The 23,914-nt window shown below is 35.8% G+C and overlaps 1 protein-coding gene across 5 annotated transcripts in view; it reads right to left on the bottom strand.

Annotated features, from left to right (window-relative positions):
* Nucleotides 1–23,914, bottom strand: part of PKHD1L1 (PKHD1 like 1) — a 147,717-nt gene that overhangs the window by 32,750 nt on the left and 91,053 nt on the right. For all 5 annotated transcript variants that reach the window (XM_072774258.1, XM_072774260.1, XM_072774261.1 and 2 more), the window contains exons 51-63: nucleotides 22,899–23,050; nucleotides 21,367–21,526; nucleotides 20,215–20,386; nucleotides 16,970–17,058; nucleotides 16,472–16,620; nucleotides 15,047–15,176; nucleotides 13,602–13,720; nucleotides 12,792–12,921; nucleotides 8,052–8,225; nucleotides 4,003–4,106; nucleotides 2,965–3,094; nucleotides 2,068–2,189; nucleotides 482–572 (exon numbers count right to left, since the gene is read on the bottom strand). In XM_072774258.1, coding sequence (XP_072630359.1) covers nucleotides 482–572; nucleotides 2,068–2,189; nucleotides 2,965–3,094; nucleotides 4,003–4,106; nucleotides 8,052–8,225; nucleotides 12,792–12,921; nucleotides 13,602–13,720; nucleotides 15,047–15,176; nucleotides 16,472–16,620; nucleotides 16,970–17,058; nucleotides 20,215–20,386; nucleotides 21,367–21,526; nucleotides 22,899–23,050 — 1,722 coding nt within the window. The remainder of the gene's footprint in view (nucleotides 1–481; nucleotides 573–2,067; nucleotides 2,190–2,964; nucleotides 3,095–4,002; nucleotides 4,107–8,051; nucleotides 8,226–12,791; nucleotides 12,922–13,601; nucleotides 13,721–15,046; nucleotides 15,177–16,471; nucleotides 16,621–16,969; nucleotides 17,059–20,214; nucleotides 20,387–21,366; nucleotides 21,527–22,898; nucleotides 23,051–23,914) is intronic.

Below are 23,914 nucleotides of genomic sequence, written 5' to 3'. Positions count from 1 at the left end.
AGTTAATTTTTTATTTTTACTCATCTAATAGAGAGAAATGTACCTGAGAACTATCTGTTCATGTCCTTTGACTTTTTCATGCTTGCAGGTTTTAAGGCACAAAGAGTGAGCATTTATTCCTCTGAAGAGGAAGCATGAAATAATGTCATATCCCTACAGACATGCAGCTTTATGCTTAGAAGTGTTGCTTTTGTGAAAGTGGTAGTGGAATGAGGTATCACTGTTCCAACAGCAGCCACATAAAGAATTGAAGTGGTTGCCAGAGTTTCTGGGTCATAAACATGGGAAGTTATCTTTAAAAGCCTATTTATTTTTTCTTTAGACACAATAGTATCTTCCAATAATTTAGTATGTTGAGTTCTTTCAGTGTCCTGGAGGAGGAGATACTACACATTGAACTAACAAACAATAATTATTTCTTTCTAACAAATTTGAACAAGATATTTCCTAGTTTTAGAATGACTCTGTGCCAAAGACTTACTTGAGCAAGGTTCACCATCAATGCGGTATCCTACCCTTCCAAATCCAGCCACCACGTTATTTTGTAAGACTGTGTTGGTCCCTCTGTTTATCTAGTACAGTGAGAAGGAAAATGCTACGGGTCAGGCTCTTACAGAACTGTACAATGAAAGCAAGTATGCAACATATATTGGAAAACTAATTATAACTAACTTTTAGGAGAAAAATTCATTTCATTATTCAATCCAAATTTATGTTACAAATGGAATATTGAAATTACAAATTTATGTTACAAATGGAATATTGAAATTACCTTAAGTTCTTGGTGTAAAATCATCACTAGACACTTAGATTTCATTAGAAAAGAGATTTATTTCAGTCACACAATCCCCTGGGTGTCACTCAATAATTCTAAGCCATAGACAAATTGCAGTATTGCTTATATTATGTTACCAGTTTGATTTATTAAGAGAAAAACTAAGGTGACTATAGTGGACCATAACAGTCAACAGAAGCACTTACTATTTTCAATAAAATCTGCTGTATGAAAAACTGGTTGAACACGAGTGTTAGGTAGTCACTAAATAATTTTACTTTATGAGTCCAGTTGAGGTGGCAAAAAATGAAACACAGAAGCACAGAAGATTAGAGCACAGAAGATTAGTTCTTGCCTTTGGTGTCAGCAAAGCAGCCAAAATTTCAACCATTTAAAGTATTAAGCACCTTTAGTTTTAAATATTATGATAAGAGAATAGAGTTAAATGAAATTCAGAAAAGAGACAGAAAACTTTAAAGATCTGGAATTGACATTGGATTAAATTCTCACATCTATAAATAGGATGGAAAGAAAGTGTTATCATAAACATATACCACATTTCAGGCTTTCACGGTTTTACTTTAAGGTGATTATTAAAAGTTGCACAAAACCAAAACTGAATCCTTATCCCATCTTCCAAAAGAGCTATTTTTTAAATTCCTTTTGGCTCCTATGGCATAGGCAAGTAGAATAAAAACAAGACGGGGCGATATGTCCTCCAGACCCTTTCTCTGTACTTACTTGGCCTGCCTGCAATCTCATCCTATATACCTGATGGCCTGCAGTTATTGAGGAAACTTTGTGGGAAACAAGAAGGATCCAACTAGTCATGCCAGAGAAGAGTACATAACCTTGTATAGAAAGTCATAAGACTTTTAGATGAGAAAGGGATTTTAGAGATGCTGTGCTCTCATTCTAATTTTCCCTATAAAGAAGGAAGTTAAATTCAGAGTTAAGCAGCAATATGGGAAAGGCACTCAGTCAATTAGCAGCAGGGAGACCCTGCCCCAAAACTTGAAAGTGATAATTAATGTTGGAGAAGCAAGGAAATAAAAACCATTTAAACCACTGGACATCAACACCAAGAACATTTCAAAGGCTATGGAAGCTCACAACACCTCTTAAGAAAATCTATTCACTCCTTTCATTAGCTCATTTTATTAGTGCACCAATCTTTACCTAAGAAAGAAACAGTTTTCAGTAATAATCTTTGGTAAAGAAATTAAAAATTATAATTTAGGGCACTCTTGTAAAACTATGTAATTATTTTGCATAATTATAAATCCCCCTACCTCAATTGCCGCATGCCAGAGAGTTGAACTTAAATCTTTTTTGTTTTGATAGGTTCCCGGCCAAACAGAAAGTACAACCAAGTTCCCTCGAACTCTGTTGGCATCCCCCCATATTCTTATGCCTGCAAAAACAAATGAACAAAGTCCCCTAAAATACATACAAATTGGTAATGAGTACTATGGGGAATGTCTTTCATGGTTCCATAAAATTAGTTTTTCTAGTTTGAGCCTGACAAATCAACCTCTTAAATTTTAGAGTTTGCCCTTTGAACTCTACTTCTTTAATAGTCTACTTGTTTTAGAATCTTCTGGGGTGCCTGTTAAATATTCACAGGATCCACCTCAGATTTTAATAAGCACATACATCAATTTTGTACACATTGAGTTTGTATTATGCTTTATACAAATATTTGCTTTATACAGATATTCAAGAAAAGATGACCTCCTAAAACCAAGTCCAACTTCTATAAAATAGTAAACTTTGTGAATAATCTTTTTGATTGATATGTGGGGAGTATTTTAAGTGTCATGGTAAGAAAAATAATAGTAATTTAAACTATCAGTGATTAGATAATTCACACAAGATCATGATCTGATAAATAATTCTTCTAGAGTTGTACTGTCCAATAAGATAACCATAACCACATGTAACTACTTAAATGTAAGGTAACTACAAATAAATTAAGTACAATTAAAATTCAAAATCCAGCTCCTCAATCATAGCAGACATATTTTAAGTGTTCAGTGGCCACATACAGTTTAGTAATTACCATATCAGCACAGATATAGGCCATTTCCATTCTCACAAAAAGATCAATTGGACAGCATGGCTCTACAGTCTTCAGATAAGACTGTCTCAGAAAGCATACTATTTGGATAAGAATATTATCATCCTACCTTCCCCCACTGTAAAGTGAATGATGTTGTTATCTATGTCTAATCCATCTGTCCCAAACACACCAATTGCTGGGGAGAAGCCATTGTGAAAGGCACAGCCTCGAATATAAGATGAGCCACGTTCTTGAATCTACAAATCATAAGAATTCAGTGAACATTTTAAAATAAAATTAAAATATATTTAAGGAAAAAATTTGAAGTAGGTGATTTTCAGGAAACAAATCGTGACAAGTAAAATGCTCATTTCATGTTCCATGAAAGAAGATGATTTCTCTGTAGATCTTTTAATCCTGAGAAATGTCTATATATCTTCAATTTATGATTAAGTAAAGGAAAAATGCAGATTTAACTGCAGATAAAAAATTCTGAAGTACTCTTCTATGCACTTGTATTTCTATCATTACCTATAAAATACTAAAAAACTAAAAATTATCTTTCAGAACAGTTTATTATATGATGAGCAAGGACTTTTTTAATTACAAAAGTTGATACTCTAGTCAGGGGATTACAATTCAAATGTCTGTAGGAACCAGTTAATGAGTAGGTTTGGGGTTGTAACCTCAAACTTGCAAAATTATTTTTTATTTCCATAAAAAATATATTCTCTCTCATTTTATTCTCAAATCACTAGCCTTCTAAGCACATCTATGTTCCCACTTTTGACAGAGGCATAGATATACGTACATGCTTTTCATTTGAGAAATGGAAGCAATCCTTACTTTGATCAATAGAAACTACTTGGGAATATTTTTGATCACTGCAAAGTAAAGTGGAGTTCTGAAATAATATAGATCTTTAATTCTTTCATCACTATGCTCTTTTTTCTGCTTTTTGTTTTTACTGACTTTAAATAAATGTGTGAAAGGGGGAAATCAGATGCTGCTATGAGTCTAAAAAAGTTGATGGGAAATGTATCTAAGAAAGTTATATTAGATCATATAGTCTTAGCAATTCTAAGATATACCTTTTTAGGAAAGCTAAATGAAAATAAAGTCAAAATACTTTATTTTGAACATATGGAAAAATTCAAGTACAAACCTGTCCTAAGTTCAGAAATGTTACAGCATGTCTTGGATCTGTGTTATCCCTGAAGCCTTCTTGACCACTGTGATAAAATTCCACATTACTTATCCTTGCATTTCCTGGCAGGGCAGGGAGGGAAGAGTTACAACATTTTTTTTTTTTTTCTTGAAACAGAATACAAATTTTTGAGAAGCTACAAGAGTTGTATTTTTCCAAATTACAAATTTGATTTCGACTTTTTTTGCGGAAATCTCATTCATTTTTCTTAGCTCCTTTAATCCAAATAAGGCAGTGTTCCTAAACTTTTCTTTCATTGACCTCCAGAAGAGCCTTTTTAGACTTTTTTCCTGATAGCCTCCCCTCCCCATGAAATTTCAGTACCTCAAATATACCATATATCTCTTCATGTATGATGGCTCTTTGGAGGGCCACAAACTATTGCTTATCTAAGTTTTTTTGCCCCACAAGATCCAGTTTTCATCCCCCTGGTAGTGATACTGTTCCTGTTGAGAATGCATGACATAAAGCAAAGAGATAATTTACCTGACAGTTCAATTTTGATGCTCTAGAGAGATTTCAAGGGCATTGTCTTTACATAATCCTTTCCAGAATATGCATTACCAAGTATCTGCTCATCAGTTTGTCATAGGTACCACTGAGGTGACAAGAGGCAATTTCATAGAGTAGTAATAACAGCAATAGCTATCCATGAGAGAGTTCACTGTGCCAAGTGCTTAAAAGGTAATTTGCGGTTTAATTCTCATACAGCATCCTGTGAGTTAGGAACTTTCACTATTCTTTTATTCAATATAAGAAAATGGAGGCACAGAGATTCATGTCTGGTAAAAAACAGTAGGGTATATTATTCATTTCAAAAACTGATATTTAATATAACACATTGGGGAAGAGTTACTTTGTATTAGAAGGGGAAAATGTACTAGAGTTTACTAGAATGGTCTCAAAATCCATAAGCCAGCAATTGGATGTACAGTGGGAAATATAGTAATAAGATAGAGACAGAGAGGAAATGATTGCCACAGACCGTCTGGACCAACACAAGCCATAGATGTTTACTAACATCACAAAACAATTTCTAAAAGCAAGGAAAGGTTGTCATAGGTTGTCATAGGAATAGCATCCATTATGGGATTTGAAGTGAGACAGGTGTGGATTAGTATCCAACGTCAGAGCAACTTCAACCCATTAACAGTCTATTTATCTACCTTTAAAAGGGGACAATATCTATGCATAGCACTATGAGGATTAAATGAGATAATATGCATTAAATGCTTAGCACAGTGCCTGGACTATCATATCAGGATCATCATTACTGTTATCATCATCAGTTAAGCTCCCGTTGACAAATTATGTCCAAAAGGTAGGAAGTTATAGTGGGATGGCTGCTTGCTTCAATATAAAGGTTTTCTAAAATTAGAGTTGTTGCAAAATGCAATAGGCAGAATTATGAGTGAGGAGGAGAGCTCATAATGACACTAATAACAAACAAAAAAAATATAAAAAAAAAATAAAATAAAATAAAAATGCTTGTCACTTTTGGAGAATGGCTGGAAACCAACTCACTATTTCAAAAACTAGCTCATAATAGGAAAGAATCAAGCATTTTCCCTACATTTCCTATATAAACTATTTCTCAGGGTAGTCAAATAGTTGACTGGGGAAGCTTCTCGTTATAGAAATATTCTAGATAATAAATGAGGAGGGAATGGTAGAATTAAAATATCACCATTTTAAACCTCAGTGATTTAATAGATCTAGGCAATGATCATTAATGCCTGTAACTTCACAAAGGGAGAAATAATCATACATTATGTGTCTACTAATGGGAAAATACACCATCAACTATGAAGAATTTTTACCTAAAAATAGAGTCGGAGTACAATCAGTTTTCTAGTTCTACACTTCTACGCTACCTATGAAAGAATATACAACGGAGGGGGTGCCTGGATGGCTCAGTCAGTTATGTGTGCTTTCAGCTCAGATCATGATCCCAGGGTCCTGGTATTGAGTCCTGCGTCAGGCTGCCTGTTCAGTGGGGAGCCTGATTCGCCCTCTGCCCCTTCGCTCACTCATACTCTCTCTGTCTCCCTCTCTCTCACACACGCACTCTGTCAAATAAATAAATAAAATATTTAAAAAAAGAAAATATAAAGGAGACAGGAACAGCTTATGTTCTAGAGATGAATCACTAAACTCCAGACTGTTGGAAATACTGTAGAAGGGATGATCTAGTTTCTTTTATAAATAAATTATAAGGAGAGATCAATGAATCAGAGATTTAAGATTCATAATCAATGGCCACATGGTCTTATTTAGATCTTGATTTGAACAAAGAAAGTTCATGTGAAAGGAAGGAAAGACAGAAGAAAGACAGGAAGAAAGGAGAAAGAATGGACTGGGGGAATCTAATCATTTGATGATAAGGAATGATTATTAACATTTTTATTTTAAAATGTTTTAAAAAACAAGATATTTTTAAAGAAGTCTTTGAAAGTTACATATGGAAATATATTTTTTAAAGATTTTTTAAAGACACTTATCCGAATGAGCCACCCAGGTGCCCCACATACTGAAATATTTTTAGATGAAATAAAACATGATTGCTTCATTCACAATACCCAAGATCTGGAGACAACCTAAGTGTCCACCAATGGATGAACTGATAAAGAAAATGATGCATATTAGAACCGTGGAGTATTATTCATCCATAAATAGGAGGAGCTCTTACCATTTGTTACAACACAGATGGACCTTGAGGGCATTATGCTAAGTGAGATAAGTCAGAGAAAGACAAATACTGTATGATGCTTACATGTGAAATCTAAAAAAGCCAAATGCATAAAAACAGAGAGTAGAATGGTGATTATCAGGAGCTAGGGTGATGCTGGGGGGCAGTGGGAATTAGGAAGATGTTGGTTAAGGGTATAAACTTGCCACTAGTGGATAAATAAGACTTGGAGATCTAATGTACAGCATGGTGATTACAGTCAACAATACTATATTGTAAACTCAACGTTGCTAAGAGACCAGATCTTAATTGTTCTTGCCACAAAAAAAGATGTAATAATTATGCGACACAACCGAAGTGTTAGCTAACACTATGGTGGTAATCATATCGATATATAAATGTATCAAAATAAATACAGTATATACCTTAAACTTACACAAAGCTATATGTCAATTATATCTCAATTAAAAAATATATGTAGTTGCTTCAAAATAACCCAGGGGCTTAAAGAGAGTGGGTGGTCATACAGTTAGAACATGACTGACCAAAATTGATCACTGTGGTAACTAGTGATGGGTATACTGGGATTCATTATACGTTTCTCTGTGTTTGAAAATTTAGCATATGTTTGAAATTTTCCTTCAAATGAAAATAACAGATCTGTTGTGCTTTTTATAAACAACTGCTGTTTGGGTGAGAGGCTGGGCTAGCTGTTACCTAATGTTATTGTTAGTTTGATAATTCTTATTGTCTATGAAGATAAAATGAGTAGAAAAATGTTACAGATTTGCTTTTGGAGGGCAACACCTTGGCTTACAAAACCCTTCTCCAGGCTTTATTTTTCTGTGTTAAAAACAAGCCAATGGGCCCAAATTGGGAGTTGCTTACGCTCAGCCCCATGTCACCAAACCAAGACTGAACTTAATTACAGTTCTTCTCCCCGTAATGGAATCTTAAACCAGCCCATCAGGAATCTCTTGATCAGCACTAGTTAGGTAACATGCTGACTAGCCCCTGCCATCCCCTAAAGGAAAATAAACTTGCAATAACCAATTTGTTTTCTTGCCGGGTATACCTCCCATGTTCCTGCTCTCTGCCTATAAAAATCTTTCATTTTGCACAGCTCTTTGGAGCTCCTTTTTATCTGCTAGATCAGATACTGCCTGATTCATGAACCACTGAATAAAGCCAGTAAGGTCTTTAAAATGTACTCACTGAATTTTTTTAAACTCATGTGATTCTAAAAAGAAATGTGAATAATATTTAAGGATTGACTAAACGTAAAAGAGACCATGCTATATTTCAAATTTGTACGAACCTTTAAATGTCATCATATCTTGAGTGAATGAGCTGACCAGGACACGTGCACCAAAAGATTCCTTGAACCAACCTGGATAATCTTCACCAAGTATTTTGATGTTTCTGCTCAGTATCCCAACATCAGCTGCTAATGTATAGCTCTGACCTGTTCCAGGAACATGGTATCTTTCAGCTGCAAGAGACGGACAGCTAGATTATCACCAATGTTGAAAAATACCTGTGTTTATTGGTTCCTTTGCAATTCACAGGCCATATAATTTTCTAATATGTGTGAATTAATTAGATTTGCATATTTAAACATACATAGATGGCAGACTGAAATTATACCTTTTATTTTTTTTCCCAAGGTTTTACTTAAATTTCAGTTAGTTAACATAGAGTGTTTCAGATATAGAATTTAGTGATTCAACACTTACAGACAACAACCAGTGCTTATCACAAGTGCCTTAATCCCCATCATCCATTTAACCCACCTCCCCCCACTTCCCCTCTGGTAACTAATAGTTTGACTCTATAGTTAAGAGTCTGGTTTTCCTGTCCTTTCCTCTATGTTAATTTCTTTTCTTTCTTAAATTCCTCGTAAGAAAATCATACAGTATCTGTCTTTCTCTAATTAACTTATTTCGCTTAGCAAAATACCCTCTAGTTCCATCCACATCATTGCAAATAGCAAGATTTCATTCTCTTTGATGGCTGAATAATAATTCACTATATATATATATATATATATATACCTCTACCTCTCCTTTATCCATTCATCAGCTGATGGACATTTGGGCTCTTTCCATAATTCGGTTATTGTTGATAACACCGCAATAAACATCAGGGGGCATGTATCCTTTTGAATTACTATTTTTGTATCCTTTGGGTAAATACCTAGTAGAGCAACTGCTGGATCATGGAGCAGTTCTATTTTAAACTTGTTGAGGAACCTCTATACTGTTTTCCAAAGTGGTTGCACCAGTTTGCATTCCCACTAACAGTGTAAGAAGGTTCCTCTTCCCTAGTATCCTTGCAAATGTCTGTTGTTTCCTGTGTTGTTAATTTTAAGCACTCTGACAGGTGTGAGGTGGTATCTCATTGTAGTTTTGTATTTCCCTGATGATGAGTGATGCTGAGTTACTTCTCATGTGTCTGTTAGCCGTCTGTATATCCTCTTTGGAAAAATGTCTGTGTCTTCTGTCCATTTCTTAACTGGATTATTTGTTTTTTGGGTGGTAAGTCTGATATATTCTTTATAGATTTTGGATACTAACCCTTTGTTAGATATGTCATTTACAAATATCTTTTCCTATTCCAAAAGTTCCTTCTCATTTTGTTGACTGTTTGCTTCACTGTGCAGAAGGTTTTTATCTTAATGAAATCCCAATAGTAGAGTACTAATCTCGTATTATTATCAATGAGTTCCTTTATGTTTGTTATTAATTGTTTGGGGCATAGATATTTACAGTTGTTAGATCTTCTTGTTGTATAGTCCCTTTTATTATGATATAGTGCCCTTCTCCACTCCCTTTTTTTTCTTAAGATTTTATTCATTTATTTGTGAAACAGACACAGAGAGAGTACATTAATGGGGCAGGGAGGAAGGGTAAAGGAAGATGGAGAAGCAGACTCCTGGCTGAGCAAGGAGCCTGATGTGGGGCCCAATTCCAGGACCCTGGAATCATGACCTGAGCCAAGGGCAGATCCTTAACCAACTGTGCCACCCAGAGCCCCTCTTCATCTCTTGGTACAGTCTTTGTTTTAAAATCTAGTCTGTATATACAAGTATCACTACTCCAGCTTTTTTTTTTTTTTAACATCCATTTGCATGATACATATTTCTCCAACCCCTCTCTTTCAATCTGCAGGTCTTTAGGTCTAAAATGAGACTCTTGTAGACAGCATTTAGATGGGTCATGTTTTTTGTTTTTTTTTATCCATTTTGACAAACTATATCTTTTGATTGGAGTGCCTAGTCAATTTATATTCAGAGTAATTATTGATAGATATGTATTTAGTACCATTTTATTACTCATTTTTTCATTGTTTCTGGAGATTTTTAAGTTCCTTTCTTGTATCTCTTTTGGTCTCTCCTTTCCTCTCAAAGAGTCCCCTTTACTATTTCTTGCAGGTCTGGTTTAGTGGTCATGAACCCCTTTAGTTTTTGTTTGGGAAACTCTTTAGCTCTCCTTCTATTCTGAATGATAGCCTTGCTAGATAGAGTATGGCTGCCTGCAGATTTTTCCAATTCAGCACATTGAATATATCATGCCACTCTCTTCTGGTTTGCCAAGTTTTTGGCTTGCCAGTTTTCATTTCTGATTATTGTTTTTGGACTATTGTATCTCTGTTTTTTATTATTTTATCTTTTTAAGGGCCTCCCTGAAGTTTTCCATTCTTCTCTCAAGTCCAGCAAATATCCTTATGATTGTTGCTTTAAATTCTCCATCAGGCACATCACTTATATCTATTTCCCTTAGAACTCTGGCCATGACCTTATCTTATTCTTTCATGTGGGATGAATTCCTCCATCTTGCCATTTTCTCTAAATCTCTGTCTCCTTCTGTGTGTTAGAAAAGCTTGTTATGTGTTCTGCTCATTAGAGTAATGGCTTTCTAAAGAAGAGGTCATATAGTGGCCAGGGCCTGGCACTTTAGGGAGTGTCTCTGGTGTTTATTGTTCACACTCTGCTGCTGTGTTTTGACTACTCTATCCTTCAGGCCAGTCATCTGCAGAGACTCTCCTCGCCTTCACTGGCAGTGTTTGGACCTTGGCCAGAGTGTGGCGAGTTTTTAACTAGGTGTTTTCTGGTCTGCTTGTTAAATGAGACCTGACGCTACCAGTAGAACTGAAGCCCTGCAGAACTCTGGTTGGGAGATGTGATGTGGGCCAGGGTCTCTGCTGGTCTTCTGAGAAAGGAGCCCACTGCACTGGGACTGAGGCACACTTGACTGAGAAGGGCCATACTGGCAGAGCACAAGGGTGCAGAACTTGGGTATAAGCAGAGTAGGCAGCCAGTGTCCGTGCTGTGCTGTTTACTGCAACTGGCTCCTGTTTAGGCTGAGGGGCGGGGGTGGGAAATAGTGCCAGGCAGTCCTTTGTCCCTGGAGAGGAGTCTCCATGCACGCTGCCTCTCAGGGAAGCACCCCCAGAAGAGCAAATAATCTCCCGCCCTGTGCATCCCAGGTGTTTTTCAGGCCACTGTTTCCAAACCATCTGCCCCCAGGGTTGTGGGCCTGCTTTCTCTCTAGGAGCAGTGCAGTGCCCTCCAGTCTCTATCCCAGCCAAGCCCGCTGACTTTTACAACTCTGGCATTGTGGACATGGTGAGGGCAGGGACCTGCACTGGGTGTTCTAGGGGAAAGTCCCCCTGCACCAGCACTGAGGAAGGCTTGGTGGAAGACAGTCACACCAGAGTGCAGGGGAGTGGGCCTCAGAGCAAGCAGGCTAGGCAGCAGGTGTTGGTGCTGAGCTGCTTTGCACACATGCCTCTGCAACAGTGCTGAGGGATCGGGGAGGGAAATGGTGCCCGCAGCATTTTTGTCCCCAGAGAGGCATCTCCATGAAAGCTACCTCTCACAAAAATGCTCCAAGAGAGAACAGTCTCTTTGTATTTTAGGCATTCCTCAGATTTTGCTATCTGCCCCCAGGCTTGCTTGCCTGCCTGCCTTCTCTCCAGGAGCAGGACAAAGCCCTCAGGGCTCCATCCCTGCCAAGCCCTCGACCTTTAAAACTCCAGTTTTAAACTCCAATCAGCCTTGCTGATTGCTAAAACTCATGAAAACAGCCTCTCTGTTTTTCTAGCCAGTGGTTTGGGGAAATGTTCACCTTACTCTTTCCCCTGTGCTATACTCTCTCTTGCCTTTTTTTGCAACCAGGCCTCCCTCCCCTATATAGCATTTGGGATCCATTTCTCCCCCAAACCATGTCTCCGCACTTCCTACCATCCTCAACATAGCCTCTTTTCTTCTAGTTGTGAACTTTGTTTTGTCAGACCTCAGAATGCTTTCTTGGGTATTCAGAATGACTGAAGTTATCTAGTTGAGGGACTAGCTATCTGTTTGAGGGACGAGATGAGCCTAGGGGCCTCCTACTACATTGTGGTCTTAGCTCTCCGCATGATACTTTTTTACTTTATTAAGTGAAATGCAGTCAAAAGCATTTCTTTTATTTACACCAAAAAAAAAAATACTATGCTGAATAATCTTATAATCGCCATCTTAGATTCCCTCCCTCCATGATACTTTTTAATTTAGGACAAAGGTGCTTGCTCTTTCTCAAAATTCAGTGTGCATAAGAAATACCTAGGGGGCACCTGATGGCTCAGTCAATTATGCCTCTGACTCTTGATTTTGGCTCAGGTCATGACCTCAGGATCATGAGATAGAGCCCTGTGTGGGGCTCCTCCCTCAGCATCTAGTCTGCTGGAGATTCTCTGATTCCCTCTGTCCCTCTCCCTCTGCCCCTCCCCACCTCCCTCAGCCCCTCCCCCTTCCTCTGCCCCTTTACCTACCCCTTCTTCTCCCTCTGCACCTCCCCCCAAGCTCACACATTTTCCCTCTCAAAGAAATAAATTAATTTAAAAAAATCACTTAGAAACTTGCTTAAAGCAGAAAGTACTAGCCTTACCTCAAGGGATGTTATACATTAGCCTTTGCTGAATATTTGTTGAATAATTATAAAGGAGAGCACTAAAAATGTGAATATTTCAAGACATTTTAATTACATATCTATTTAGTTAAGGAACAGCCACTTACCAAGGTGAGTGTAGGAAAGGGTATCATTGAGAATGAGAATTTTCTGGTCATGCAGGATTTTAATGATACTTCTAGTTTCTGTCTGGTGGAAATCATAGCTTGTGGTTGTTATCACAATCTCTTCTCCCTCCTTGGAAAATTCAAGTGCCAAATTCAAGAACAATTTTTAAAATAGGTTTCTATTTCTTAATAACAACTGTTAAAAATTTCTAATTTAAAAAAAAATTTCTAATTTAATTTATGTCTGATTAGCAACATGATATTATCAGAAGGGACAAAATATACATCGAGGTCTCTAAAAATAAATATGCTTGTTTGATATTAAGAATTCTAAATTTTTATTCATCTCAGCATTTCCTCAAATTTAATTCAGTCATTAAAATCATAGGCAATATACTTTTTAAAAATTAAATAGATCGAAGCAAATATACTCATATTTTATTAAAAACTGGTCAGTATAATATTCTTTAAGACTTAAAAAGTTCCTCAGAGTTTTTAAATTTTACACAATTAACTATTACTCGGTATTCCTAAAATGTGGGAAAGACACACATAAACTTATTTTACTCAAAAACTTTCATATTTTCCTTTCATAACTAATATATAATGTTCTTGATATATTCTGAAGGACCTTTAAGATCCCAATTTTTAAATGCCTGCTATCAGGTAAGCTTTTGAGTGCAAGCTACTGCAAAATATACATTTCTTATCTGATTAATCCTATGAGAAAAATGTCCATGAGAATAAGAAATACACCTTAAGTTGACCCACTATGTATATTCAGTTCCCACCACATCCTATTTCCTGTACCTGCCAATCCACAGCATCCACTAGAGATAGGACTTTGGAACCCGCCTCTGCAGTTTCTGAGAGTTTCGTTTTATATATTGAACGTGGAATTCCATGAAGATCCAGCTCACCAAACACCCCTGAAGGAGAAAAACTTGTATTTATTCACCACATAGCACTGAGTTAGGTGCTAATATAAAATGAAACGGTACATTGATATGTTTTAATAAGTGATTGGACATTTTAGAAGGAATGGAATGAACTTGAATTATCTGCTCAGGGCTTTACAAGAAGACTTTGACCCCCTGACCCACTTCTAGGAATCTGGTCTATAGAAATTAAATAAAGCCAGTGCACAAGGATATGTGAATGAGAATGCCTACTATGATAATATTTGAAAATACTGGAAAACTGGAATAAATCTAATGTACATCAAAAGAGAATGATGGAATCAATCATAATATACTAATAGAGTAGGGTAATATACTTTAAAAAGGTTATTATCTGTAAGGTTATTATCTGTAAGTATTGATCTGGACAGATATCCATATGTCTTAACTGAGAAAGAAAACCTATTCTCTTTAGTTTGGCCTGGAACCACTGCTAACTATAGATGCAAGTTTCCTCATGATGTGGAGAATTAGAAAGATGGGTATTTTTTCTTGATATCATCTGTGTTGTTTGAAATGTTACTTTTGAAAGAACAAAAAAATAAACTAACAAAAGCAAGTATTTTTTAAGATTGGATTTGTCTGCCCTGGGACATTGACCAGTGGAGACTTAAAATCATTCTGATGTCATTTTTTTATGTTCCTTTTTTTGGATTGTCACTGTTTCAGAAACAGTATGGGAAAGAAACTTCCGTACGTGCTTGTCTGCATTGTTTCAATTAATATGCAGCTGTGTTAATAAATGTGGTTACTAATTATGACCAAATAAACCCTCTCAGTTCCTTTTCTTTCCAGGCTTAGAAAGGAATACCCAAGGCCATAAAAATCCAACTAGAAAGTATAAAGTTCAGCAACAGTTGTGACTGGATAACTGATAGTAGAGTCAACTGATCCACAGATTATTAATAATGTAAGTGTAATAATGTGCAAAAAAAGTTACCTTTAAGGGAAAAGCACTAAAATATAAAAAGTATGATATATAAAAAATTTATATAAAGGGAAAGTTATTATAAAGAAAATCAGACTGATGAAATAATATACATATAGAGGGATTTATGTTAGTTTTGCCATAAATTCCTTTTTGGTTTCAAATACACATATCTATACCTATTTCAGTGTGATATGATTTAATAAAAGATTTTTGATTTATTTTTACAACCCTTTACTGTAAATAAACCTCTGTGTAAGTTTTTGATATCATAACATCTTGAACTGACAACAGGTATTTTGGTGCTACATGTTTTAAAATACATTTTCAAAACCGATATGATACTTTCAGTATCTGAAAACATATACCTAAGACCTTTGATCCTTGATTTGGTCCTTCTGGAAGAGCCCACTCTGGAGTAGAATGATTTCCTCTAAGAACAATCTGTAATTCTCCTTTAAAAGGGTTATCTTCCCAGCCACCAATCAACCTACCTCCCTGCAGTGAAGCAGAAAATTGTTAATAGTTAAAGATTGAGCAGAAAAAATTTTTGTTTTTTGCCCATAAAAAAGGAGTTAGGAAGATACTGGCAGCCTCCTCTAGTAAAAAAAAAAAACAAAAAAAAACAAAAAGTGAAATTTGTTATACAAAAAACAGAATTGTATCTGGAAGTGACCTTGATTTAACCCTGTTACTTTGGGATCTGTAGCTTAAACGACTTTTCCAAGGTCAGACTCAACAGGTACTTATTATCAGTGCTATATCTAAAGCTGAAAATTGCTAACACCTAAACTTGTGCTATATGGACAGATCACGTTTTATTTTAGCAACACATGACATATATGAAATACATTCTTCACACTTACATGCACTGCATATGACAAGTAGGAGTCCTCATTGTTAATAATAGCAGCTACTACTAAATGCTTGCTGATTCCATGCCAGACATAATGTGTAAGGCTTTACATATATCATTTGACTTTTACACTAAACCTATGCATTGCTGTTATTATTCTCACTTGATAGGTCAGAAAACTGGTGCTATAAGTGGTCAAATAACTTACCCAAAGTTCCCAACTGAGGTAAGGACTCAGTCGTCACTTTAATTTACCTCAAAGCTCATGCATCTAAATACCAAAATACTGCATATCTTTAAAACTAAAGGCCTAGTTTTATTAAAGAAAGGTTACTACCCACTTTTACTTTTTAATGATACTTCATCACTTTTGGTTAGGCCATTCTTTTTAATTAACAGTAATAAAAGACTGACAGAACAACTTAACTAATTATACTGTTACATGTTCAAGACTATCTGAGGTTTATGAGAGAATGAGGTGATTGTTCCAAACAGCTGAAATATTCTTATTAGTCTTTTCCTGTTTTCACAATTCTATGTCCATTCATTTTAAGAAACAGTTCACTTTCTAAAAAAAAGAAAAAATTTAAAATCTTTTATTTTTTTCCAGAACTCCTAGGGATTCTCTGGTTGTTGGAGCAAGTTGCAGGTTTAACTCTACCTAACAGTAATACAAATATTCTACATAGGATAAAAATGGACAAACTTCACTGTAAAAGGTAGCATAATTACTCCCTCAGGAATATGTAACCACCAGTTGAAAGGACAGCAGAAATGTACTGAATTTACATGAGGCTTACATCTCATGGGTTAGAGCCAGTTGTGTTTTTTATTTCACATTGATTACATATACTTTCTATAATTTGTTTTCAGTAAATCTCCAACATATTAGAATTTTACTAATAAAGGTATAAAATTATATGCCCCTCCTTATTACCTGAAGTGATATGTAGGTAGCATTCAGAACAACCTTTCTGTAAGAAGACTCTGCAGCTCTCATACTGTGTTTATCTTCCAGTTCGAGAACTCCCCAAATAGTGAGACTTTCCATTGGTGGAATATCTGTGTCTGCTACAACCCATGTTCCTATAAAATAATACTTTAATATAAGAGATATAACATAATCCATACTATATATTATAAATAAAAACACTGACACACTTACCAGTGAGTCCTGGTTTCAAAGTTTGCAACCCTTTTCCCACACAATGACTTATTTTTGTCTCTCCCAGAATGTCTATTATCTTAATATTCAGGTTTAAACCCATATAAAACTCAGAAGGCTAGGTCTGGTATCCAGGACACAATACTAGAATCCATCACTTCACATCTGCTCTTTCCCTAGGGTGTGCTGCATAAAGGTGGAATGCTAACTTTGTGGTATCTATCCTAATGTCACATAAACACAGGCATTTTGTTTATGTTTATGACTTACCTTCAGGAATAACCACATTTGCTCCTGGGTGAGGTATGGTATAATTATTTTCTCGAGATGATTTCCAGAAAGAATCATTTGACCATAAGCTGAAAACAGAAGAGAAATAGTTCCATTAAGTATTGTCTTTATATACTTAATGATCATCATCTCCTTATACTAAATGTTTTGGGATGATAGAATGCAAATTAGAGAATTTATAATTTCACTAAGTAGGCAAGTTAATATGTGCAATTGCTATAATAACACACACGACCTCACACATATAGCTTTTTTTTCCTCCATTGAAGAAAACTTGCTTTCTTTCGATAATCTGACTCACCTTTTCTCTCACTAAATCCTCATTGTGATACACTAATTTTGGCTAAAATGTAAATTATTTAATTTCCTTATAAGATTTCACATGGTAGAAGGGCACCTGGGTGGCTCAGTCAGCTAAGCATCTGAATCTTGATTTCTCAGGTATTGTGAGACTGAGACCCACTCCAGGCTCCATGTTCAGTGGGGAGTCTGCTTGAGATTCCCTCTCTGCTTTTCCTTCTGCCCCTCCCCTGGCTTGAGCTCTTTCTCTCTAAAATAAATAAATCTTTTTAAAAAAGATTTCAGATGGTATAAAGTAAAAAGAAACTCATCCTTTGTCCATTTAAAGACCCTTATATATGGTTCTACTGCCTGGGGGGAGCATGAAAGAAGATATGGTCACTAGATTCTGTGAAGAGAGGAATAGAAGGATGGTTTATGAATTGGTAAGGATGAGTCAAAGAGGTTAAGCCTCTGGGCTGGGATCAGGGACGGCAGGTCTGCAATCAGAATGAAGTTTATATTAAACTGAAGGAGATATAAAAACTGCTTTGGCGGAGAGGCAGTCTCCGCTTTTCGTCGCTATACCATCTAGAAACCAACTCAATGCAAATTGTTGTAGAGAATGTTATTATAAATTTGATGATATTTTCCTACTGGAAAACATTCACAATCAGAGTTGCTTTCTGAAGTAGTAAAACTTTAAAAAATTCCATGATACTAATTCTTGAATTCTACAAAACCGTCAATATATAGTTTGGTTAAAGTATATTGGTATTATATATTTGAATTACTAAACCATATTACTAAGAAATACGTTAAAAATTCTGTTATAAAAACTTGTTTTACTAAGTTTAAAAGAAAGGATAGCAGTTAATTTAGACTTACAATAATACATTATTTTTCATGAAGCAATTTCAGAAAAACTTAACAGTTGTATCTTTCTAACTAAAAAATCTGACCAGCATTATACAGATTCAATCATTGATTTTATCTAGCTTTTCTCAAGATTAATAGCCTTTCATTCTTATCCCCACCAGCACTGTATTATGCATGATACACTCTTCTTACTGTTCATTGTTATGATCAATAAAGCCTAGATAACGCTTAAACAAAGCATATGTGGGTTGCATGCTAGAGCTTTATATCCTAATCTTGAGGTACCAGTTCTGGATCATGATTCTGCTTGTTTTCACTGATAGCTATCTATATAATATAAATTAATAAATCCAATTATAGCTATTTCTAGTAAGCATAATTCATACTGTGGGGGGAAAATCTATGCTAAGACATATACATACCAACATATTCCTCTATCACATCCTGGTCTAGACCAATCTAAATCTACTATGTGAGTATATAATAAATATTAATTAAATTTTCAGTAATTTAACTACCTTAGACTATGCAAGTACTTTTGGGTCAATAACCTTGATGGCTCATGTCTCTTATACAGCTCTCTAGTCTATTTATGAGCCATTCTACTTTCTCCACTGTCCCTGTGTAATACGGCCAGAGAGCAAAAGTGGCATTTTCAAAATGTAATTTGGAGTACATCACTTCTCAGATGTAAATCATTTAAAAGTTTCTTCTATTTCTTTATGCTAACTGTCTGCATGACCTGAATGGTCTGATTTCCACCTGTTTCCAACACCATTTCCAGGCCCCTCTTTTCTTCACCAGGGTCCAGCCATGCTGATTTTCTCTCTCATAGATGCCACACTCTCTCCCATACTAGGGCCTCTGCCCAAGATGCTTCCTGGGCCTAGAACACCACATCCCCCCCCTCCATCCTTCACATGGTCACCTCTTTCCCAGCCTTTGGGTCTCAGCTGGAATGTCCCCTCCCTTGAGAGACTATTCCTAATCACCCTACCCAAAGGAGGTCCTTGCCATATTGCTCTCTATCACACCCCTACCCCTTTCCCTTATAATTTTTATCACAACTCACACTCATGTATTTAATTTTCTGTTTACTTTGTTGTTTTCCTGCTTCCTTGTGTTGGCATCTGTCCCTTTGAATTGAATGTGACTGTAATGAGAGCAGGGACCACATTTGTGTTGTTTACAATTGGCTCCTCTGTGCTTAGCACAGAGCCTGGCCATAGCAAGTGCTCCAATATTTTTTAATGATCAAATGAATACATCAAAAAAATTCAATTATTATTCTTTTGTGCAATAGCTACTATTCTATCTGCATATTTTGAAATGTAACTCACTTCATAAAAAAAACATTGGGTTGTACTTGCTGCATAGTAGTGGCCTAAGTGCCCACTAAATGTTAGCTTTTATCATCACTATCATTATTTTTATGATTATTATTTGTCCATAAAGGACATAAATATACATCAAATCAGGATTATACCTTTAAGGGTTTTGAAGACTAGTACCAACCATCACATGCTAGTACCATGATGTATGGTAATTACTATAATACAAGATAGAGAGTGGTGTTTCACATGAGAAATAAAGGTAAAGAGCTACGCAAGTTTCAAAGATAGAAAAATCATTTTTAACTGTCAGAGTGAACATATATTAGGGGATCAAACATTTGAAATAAAATTAAATAAGTTGTATTATGAAATCTGACCATGACAGTTATTCTAGACAAAGAGACACCACCTGCTAAGAAAGCATTGGATTAATGAGGAGACTTAGTTTCTGGTGCTATTCTGGAAGTCTCATCAAGTTTTGTGATTTTGGGTAATTCACTAAAGGCCATTGGCTTCAGCTTTCTTACCTATATAATAAAGGAGTTGGTCTAGTAATCCATATCTAACATTCTGCAAGTCTAAGGCCCAAGTGAAGTAATCAGTATGGAAGTTCTTTGTGACTTAAAAGGCATTGTACAGGAGGAGGGCATTATTTTCTCACCGGAGAGTGACATGTGAAAAGAATTCTGTTAAATGCTATTGAAGGTATTAACAAACAAAAGGCCTATATACTTATATATGGATGGTCGCTTCCTGGGAATTGGTTTTCTTGATGGGGGATGTACAGGAAAGCAGTCCTGGAGAATGCAGCAGTAAGCTTGGAAATTAATAATAACATCTTTCACATCAGGATCCAGGGTCCCTGAAATGGGCTGAGACTGCTGAAGATCATTTCTTCCTGACACTAAAAGTGAAGGAAAGCACTTTAAATATGATCAAAGAACTTAAATGTAGACAAAATCATGGCAATTTTAAAATATGCTTTATTTTATTTTTTTAAAGATTTTATTTATTTGAGAGAGAGAAAGAATGAGTACACAACCAGGGGGGACAGACAGAGGGAGAAGCAGACTCCTGCTTAGCATTAGCAGGGAGCCTGACATAGGTCTCGATCCCAGAACCCTGAAATCAGGACCTGAGCCAAAGGCAGATGCTTAACCAACTAAACCACCCAGACACTCCTAAAAATAGTCTTTACTAGCTTGATAGAGTTCAAATTTATGGACTATTTATGGAAAATTCTGATGAAATGCACATGTCTTATTGAGAATCATACATTCAAAATTACTTTACAAAAAATATTTTGGAATTCAAAATTTATTCTTAAATATTTTTTATTTTCCCAAAATTATAAAATAGTAAAAATGGAAACAAAATACTTGATAGCTTCCTTTCTACTCATTTCCTCTAATTTTGTGAAATAACTTGTAGGGCTATGTGTAAGAGTGTTGGTGTTATCTCCAAACATAGTAAGTTCTTAATTCAACTCAAGGTCTTTTTCTTTCTTTTTTTTTTTTATAAATTTTTTAAAATTTTTATTTATTTATGATAGTCACAAAGAGACAGAGAGAGAGAGAGAGGCAGAGACACAGGCAGAGGGAGAAGCAGGCTCCATGCACTGGGAGCCCGATGTGGGATTCGATCCCGGGTCTCCGGGATCGCGCCCTGGGCCAAAGGCAGGCGCCAAACCGCTGCGCCACCCAGGGAACCCTCAAGGTCTTTTTCAACATAAATTTAGTCTCCAATCCATGTACTCAGCAAACAATTCTTGAATCCTACTATCTATAAGGCACTGTATAACATATTTTCCCACCAAGCATTTTTTTCTTTCCTTTTAGACAAAGCGTTAGATAAAATAATCACTTTTGCCTAATGAATACATACCCAAGTAATAGAGAGTACTTGTGTTAGCTTCAAGATGCCAGTCTCCATTCTTGCTTGTATTCCAACTCAGTGGATTTGAAGAACCATTCCTCATATCAATAACATTAAACATATCAGGATTTTGAGTAAAGTTGTGAGATATGATTACATAGTCTTCTTCCTATAAATGTTTGCCCCAAAATATCATTGTATATGTTAACATCCTGAATAATATACATTAATTTTTATGACATATATTTAGCCCTCATATTAAGACTTAAATTTTGGTTTCAGTTTGTCATGTTGCATTCATATTTTGTTTAATAACATTTTACATGTTTGTGGCAATAATGCTAATTCTATCCAAAGGCAATGAAACTCTCTCTGTATACACACATATATATAGGAATATTTCATTTCTGTAATATCTGAAAACATTTAAAACAATGCTAAGTATTGTTTATTGGTTACTACTAGAGTGAGGAATGAGATCAGGGGAAGCCATACAGGGGCTTTCCACTTCATTGAAAATGTTTGTTTGGGATCCCTGGGTGGCGCAGCGGTTTAGCGCCTGCCTTTGGCCCAGGGCGCGATCCTGGAGACCCAGGATCGAATCCCACGTCAGGCTCCCGGTGCATGGAGCCTGCTTCTCCCTCTGCCTAGGTCTCTGCCTCTCTCTCTCTCTCTATCATAAATAAATAAAAATTAAAAAAAAATGTTTGTTTGTTTTGTTTGTTTATTTGTTTATTTTTAAAGATGTATTTATTGATTATATATAGAGAGTGCACACACAGGGAGGGGGGAGAAAGACTTAAGCAGAGTCAGCACTGAGCATGGAGCCCCACACAGGGCTTGCTCTCCCAACCTTAAGATCATGACTGGAGCTGAAACCAAGAGTTGGATGCTTAAGTGACTGTGCCACCAAGGCACTCTGAAAATGTTTATTTCTTAAAAAAAAAAAAAAAAAAGTAAATATTCACTGAATGTTAGATAGAACTAGGTGATGGGTATACAGGACTTGGCCTATTATTTTCTTCGGGTTTTATTTAAATTTTTTTTTTAAATTTATTTGAGAGAGAGACAGCATGAGGGAAAGGACAGAGGGAGGGGGACAAGCAGACCGCCCGCTGAGCAGAGAGCCTGATGTGGGGCTTAATTCCAGGACCCTGGGATCATGACCCAAGCCAAAGGCAGACACTTAATAGACTGAGCCACCCAGGTGCCCTGTGTTTGGTATACTTTAAAATACAAATTACAAAGCCCTTAACTGGTACCTGGAATATCATAAGCACTCAAAATACTATTATCATGGTAATACAGGACACAAGCTTAGTACTATGGGAATATGGCAAATTCTAATTCCTACACAAGGTTTCTTTTTTTAGCTTGCTTTTTAGATTTAGGGTAGGTCATGAAGTGTGTGCAGGACATGTCAGTATGTGAGGGAAGCATATTCTGGGTCTAACAACTGGTATAAGGATAAGACCTAGGCTGCATTTGCATAATATGTAATCATCATTATTAGAAGATGAATTTTAAAGCTTTTTGTATACCTTAAATCCATAGAATGTTGATGTATAAGATATGTTGGTTATGTGATCTACATCTTTAAAATACCAATTAATGTGCTTTGCATTTGGAATCAGAGCCATCCATCCAGACATATGAGTCAATCGTTTCTTCTGAAAGGGAACAATGCTTGTGCCTGTAGCAGAATATAAAACAAACAAATAACAGTGATCTCTACCTCTATCTAGAAAATTCCTCTTTTTTACGAACAAGTGCAAATGTGAAATATTAGCTTAGTCTACGGAAGTCTCCAAAGAGGTCAGAATAACATTTCATTACTTATGTTCTAATTGTCATTTGTTAACTGAAGGCCCCAATGTTTAATATTACACTTAACTGAAACATAAAACGCCTTCTCACTTGGAATTCTCAACTGAGATGAAGTCTTTATTCCTTAGGGAAAGAGAAAATTCAAACACGATGATGATTAGGACTACTATGACAAAAGTGCTTAAATATATTAATACAATTCTTTATAAATATCGTTGATCTAAAATAGAATTCTGTTGCTATTCTTTTAAGAACTTAATTCTTCAGGATCCTTGATTTGCAGAGTATGAAAATATAAATTCTAAAAAATCCCATATTGGGTGAGCTAATCAAAATCTGTATAACAAGTACTAAGTACTATTGGAAAATTTTGATTTAAAGCTCTTAAGAATCTAGTCTACTACCAGACTTACCATGAACACTGGCCATGATACCCTAAGGTTTCTGAATGACAAACTTGGAACCAAAATTACTTGTTATGGGAAAAACTACTTAATTTGGTAATGCTTTATTCATGAAAGAGTGCCTGACAACTTCAGCTACAGATCTGAAAAGATTTCTTACAATATAAAGAAGAGATCTATGATTGATTGTCTATATTCTATTTTTTCCTCTCCATTCCCTCTTTTTATCTCTAATTGAATTTATGTTACATTTGCAAACTCTTCCCTTACAAATTTAGGGGGAAGAAGCTAGATGAAAGATTAAGATAAAATAAACTCTTGTCCTT

The sequence above is a fragment of the Canis lupus genome, chromosome 14 (genome assembly GCF_048164855.1).
Source record: "Canis lupus baileyi chromosome 14, mCanLup2.hap1, whole genome shotgun sequence".
NCBI lineage: Eukaryota > Metazoa > Chordata > Mammalia > Carnivora > Canidae > Canis > Canis lupus.
This window is presented reverse-complemented; position numbering and strand designations above follow the sequence as displayed.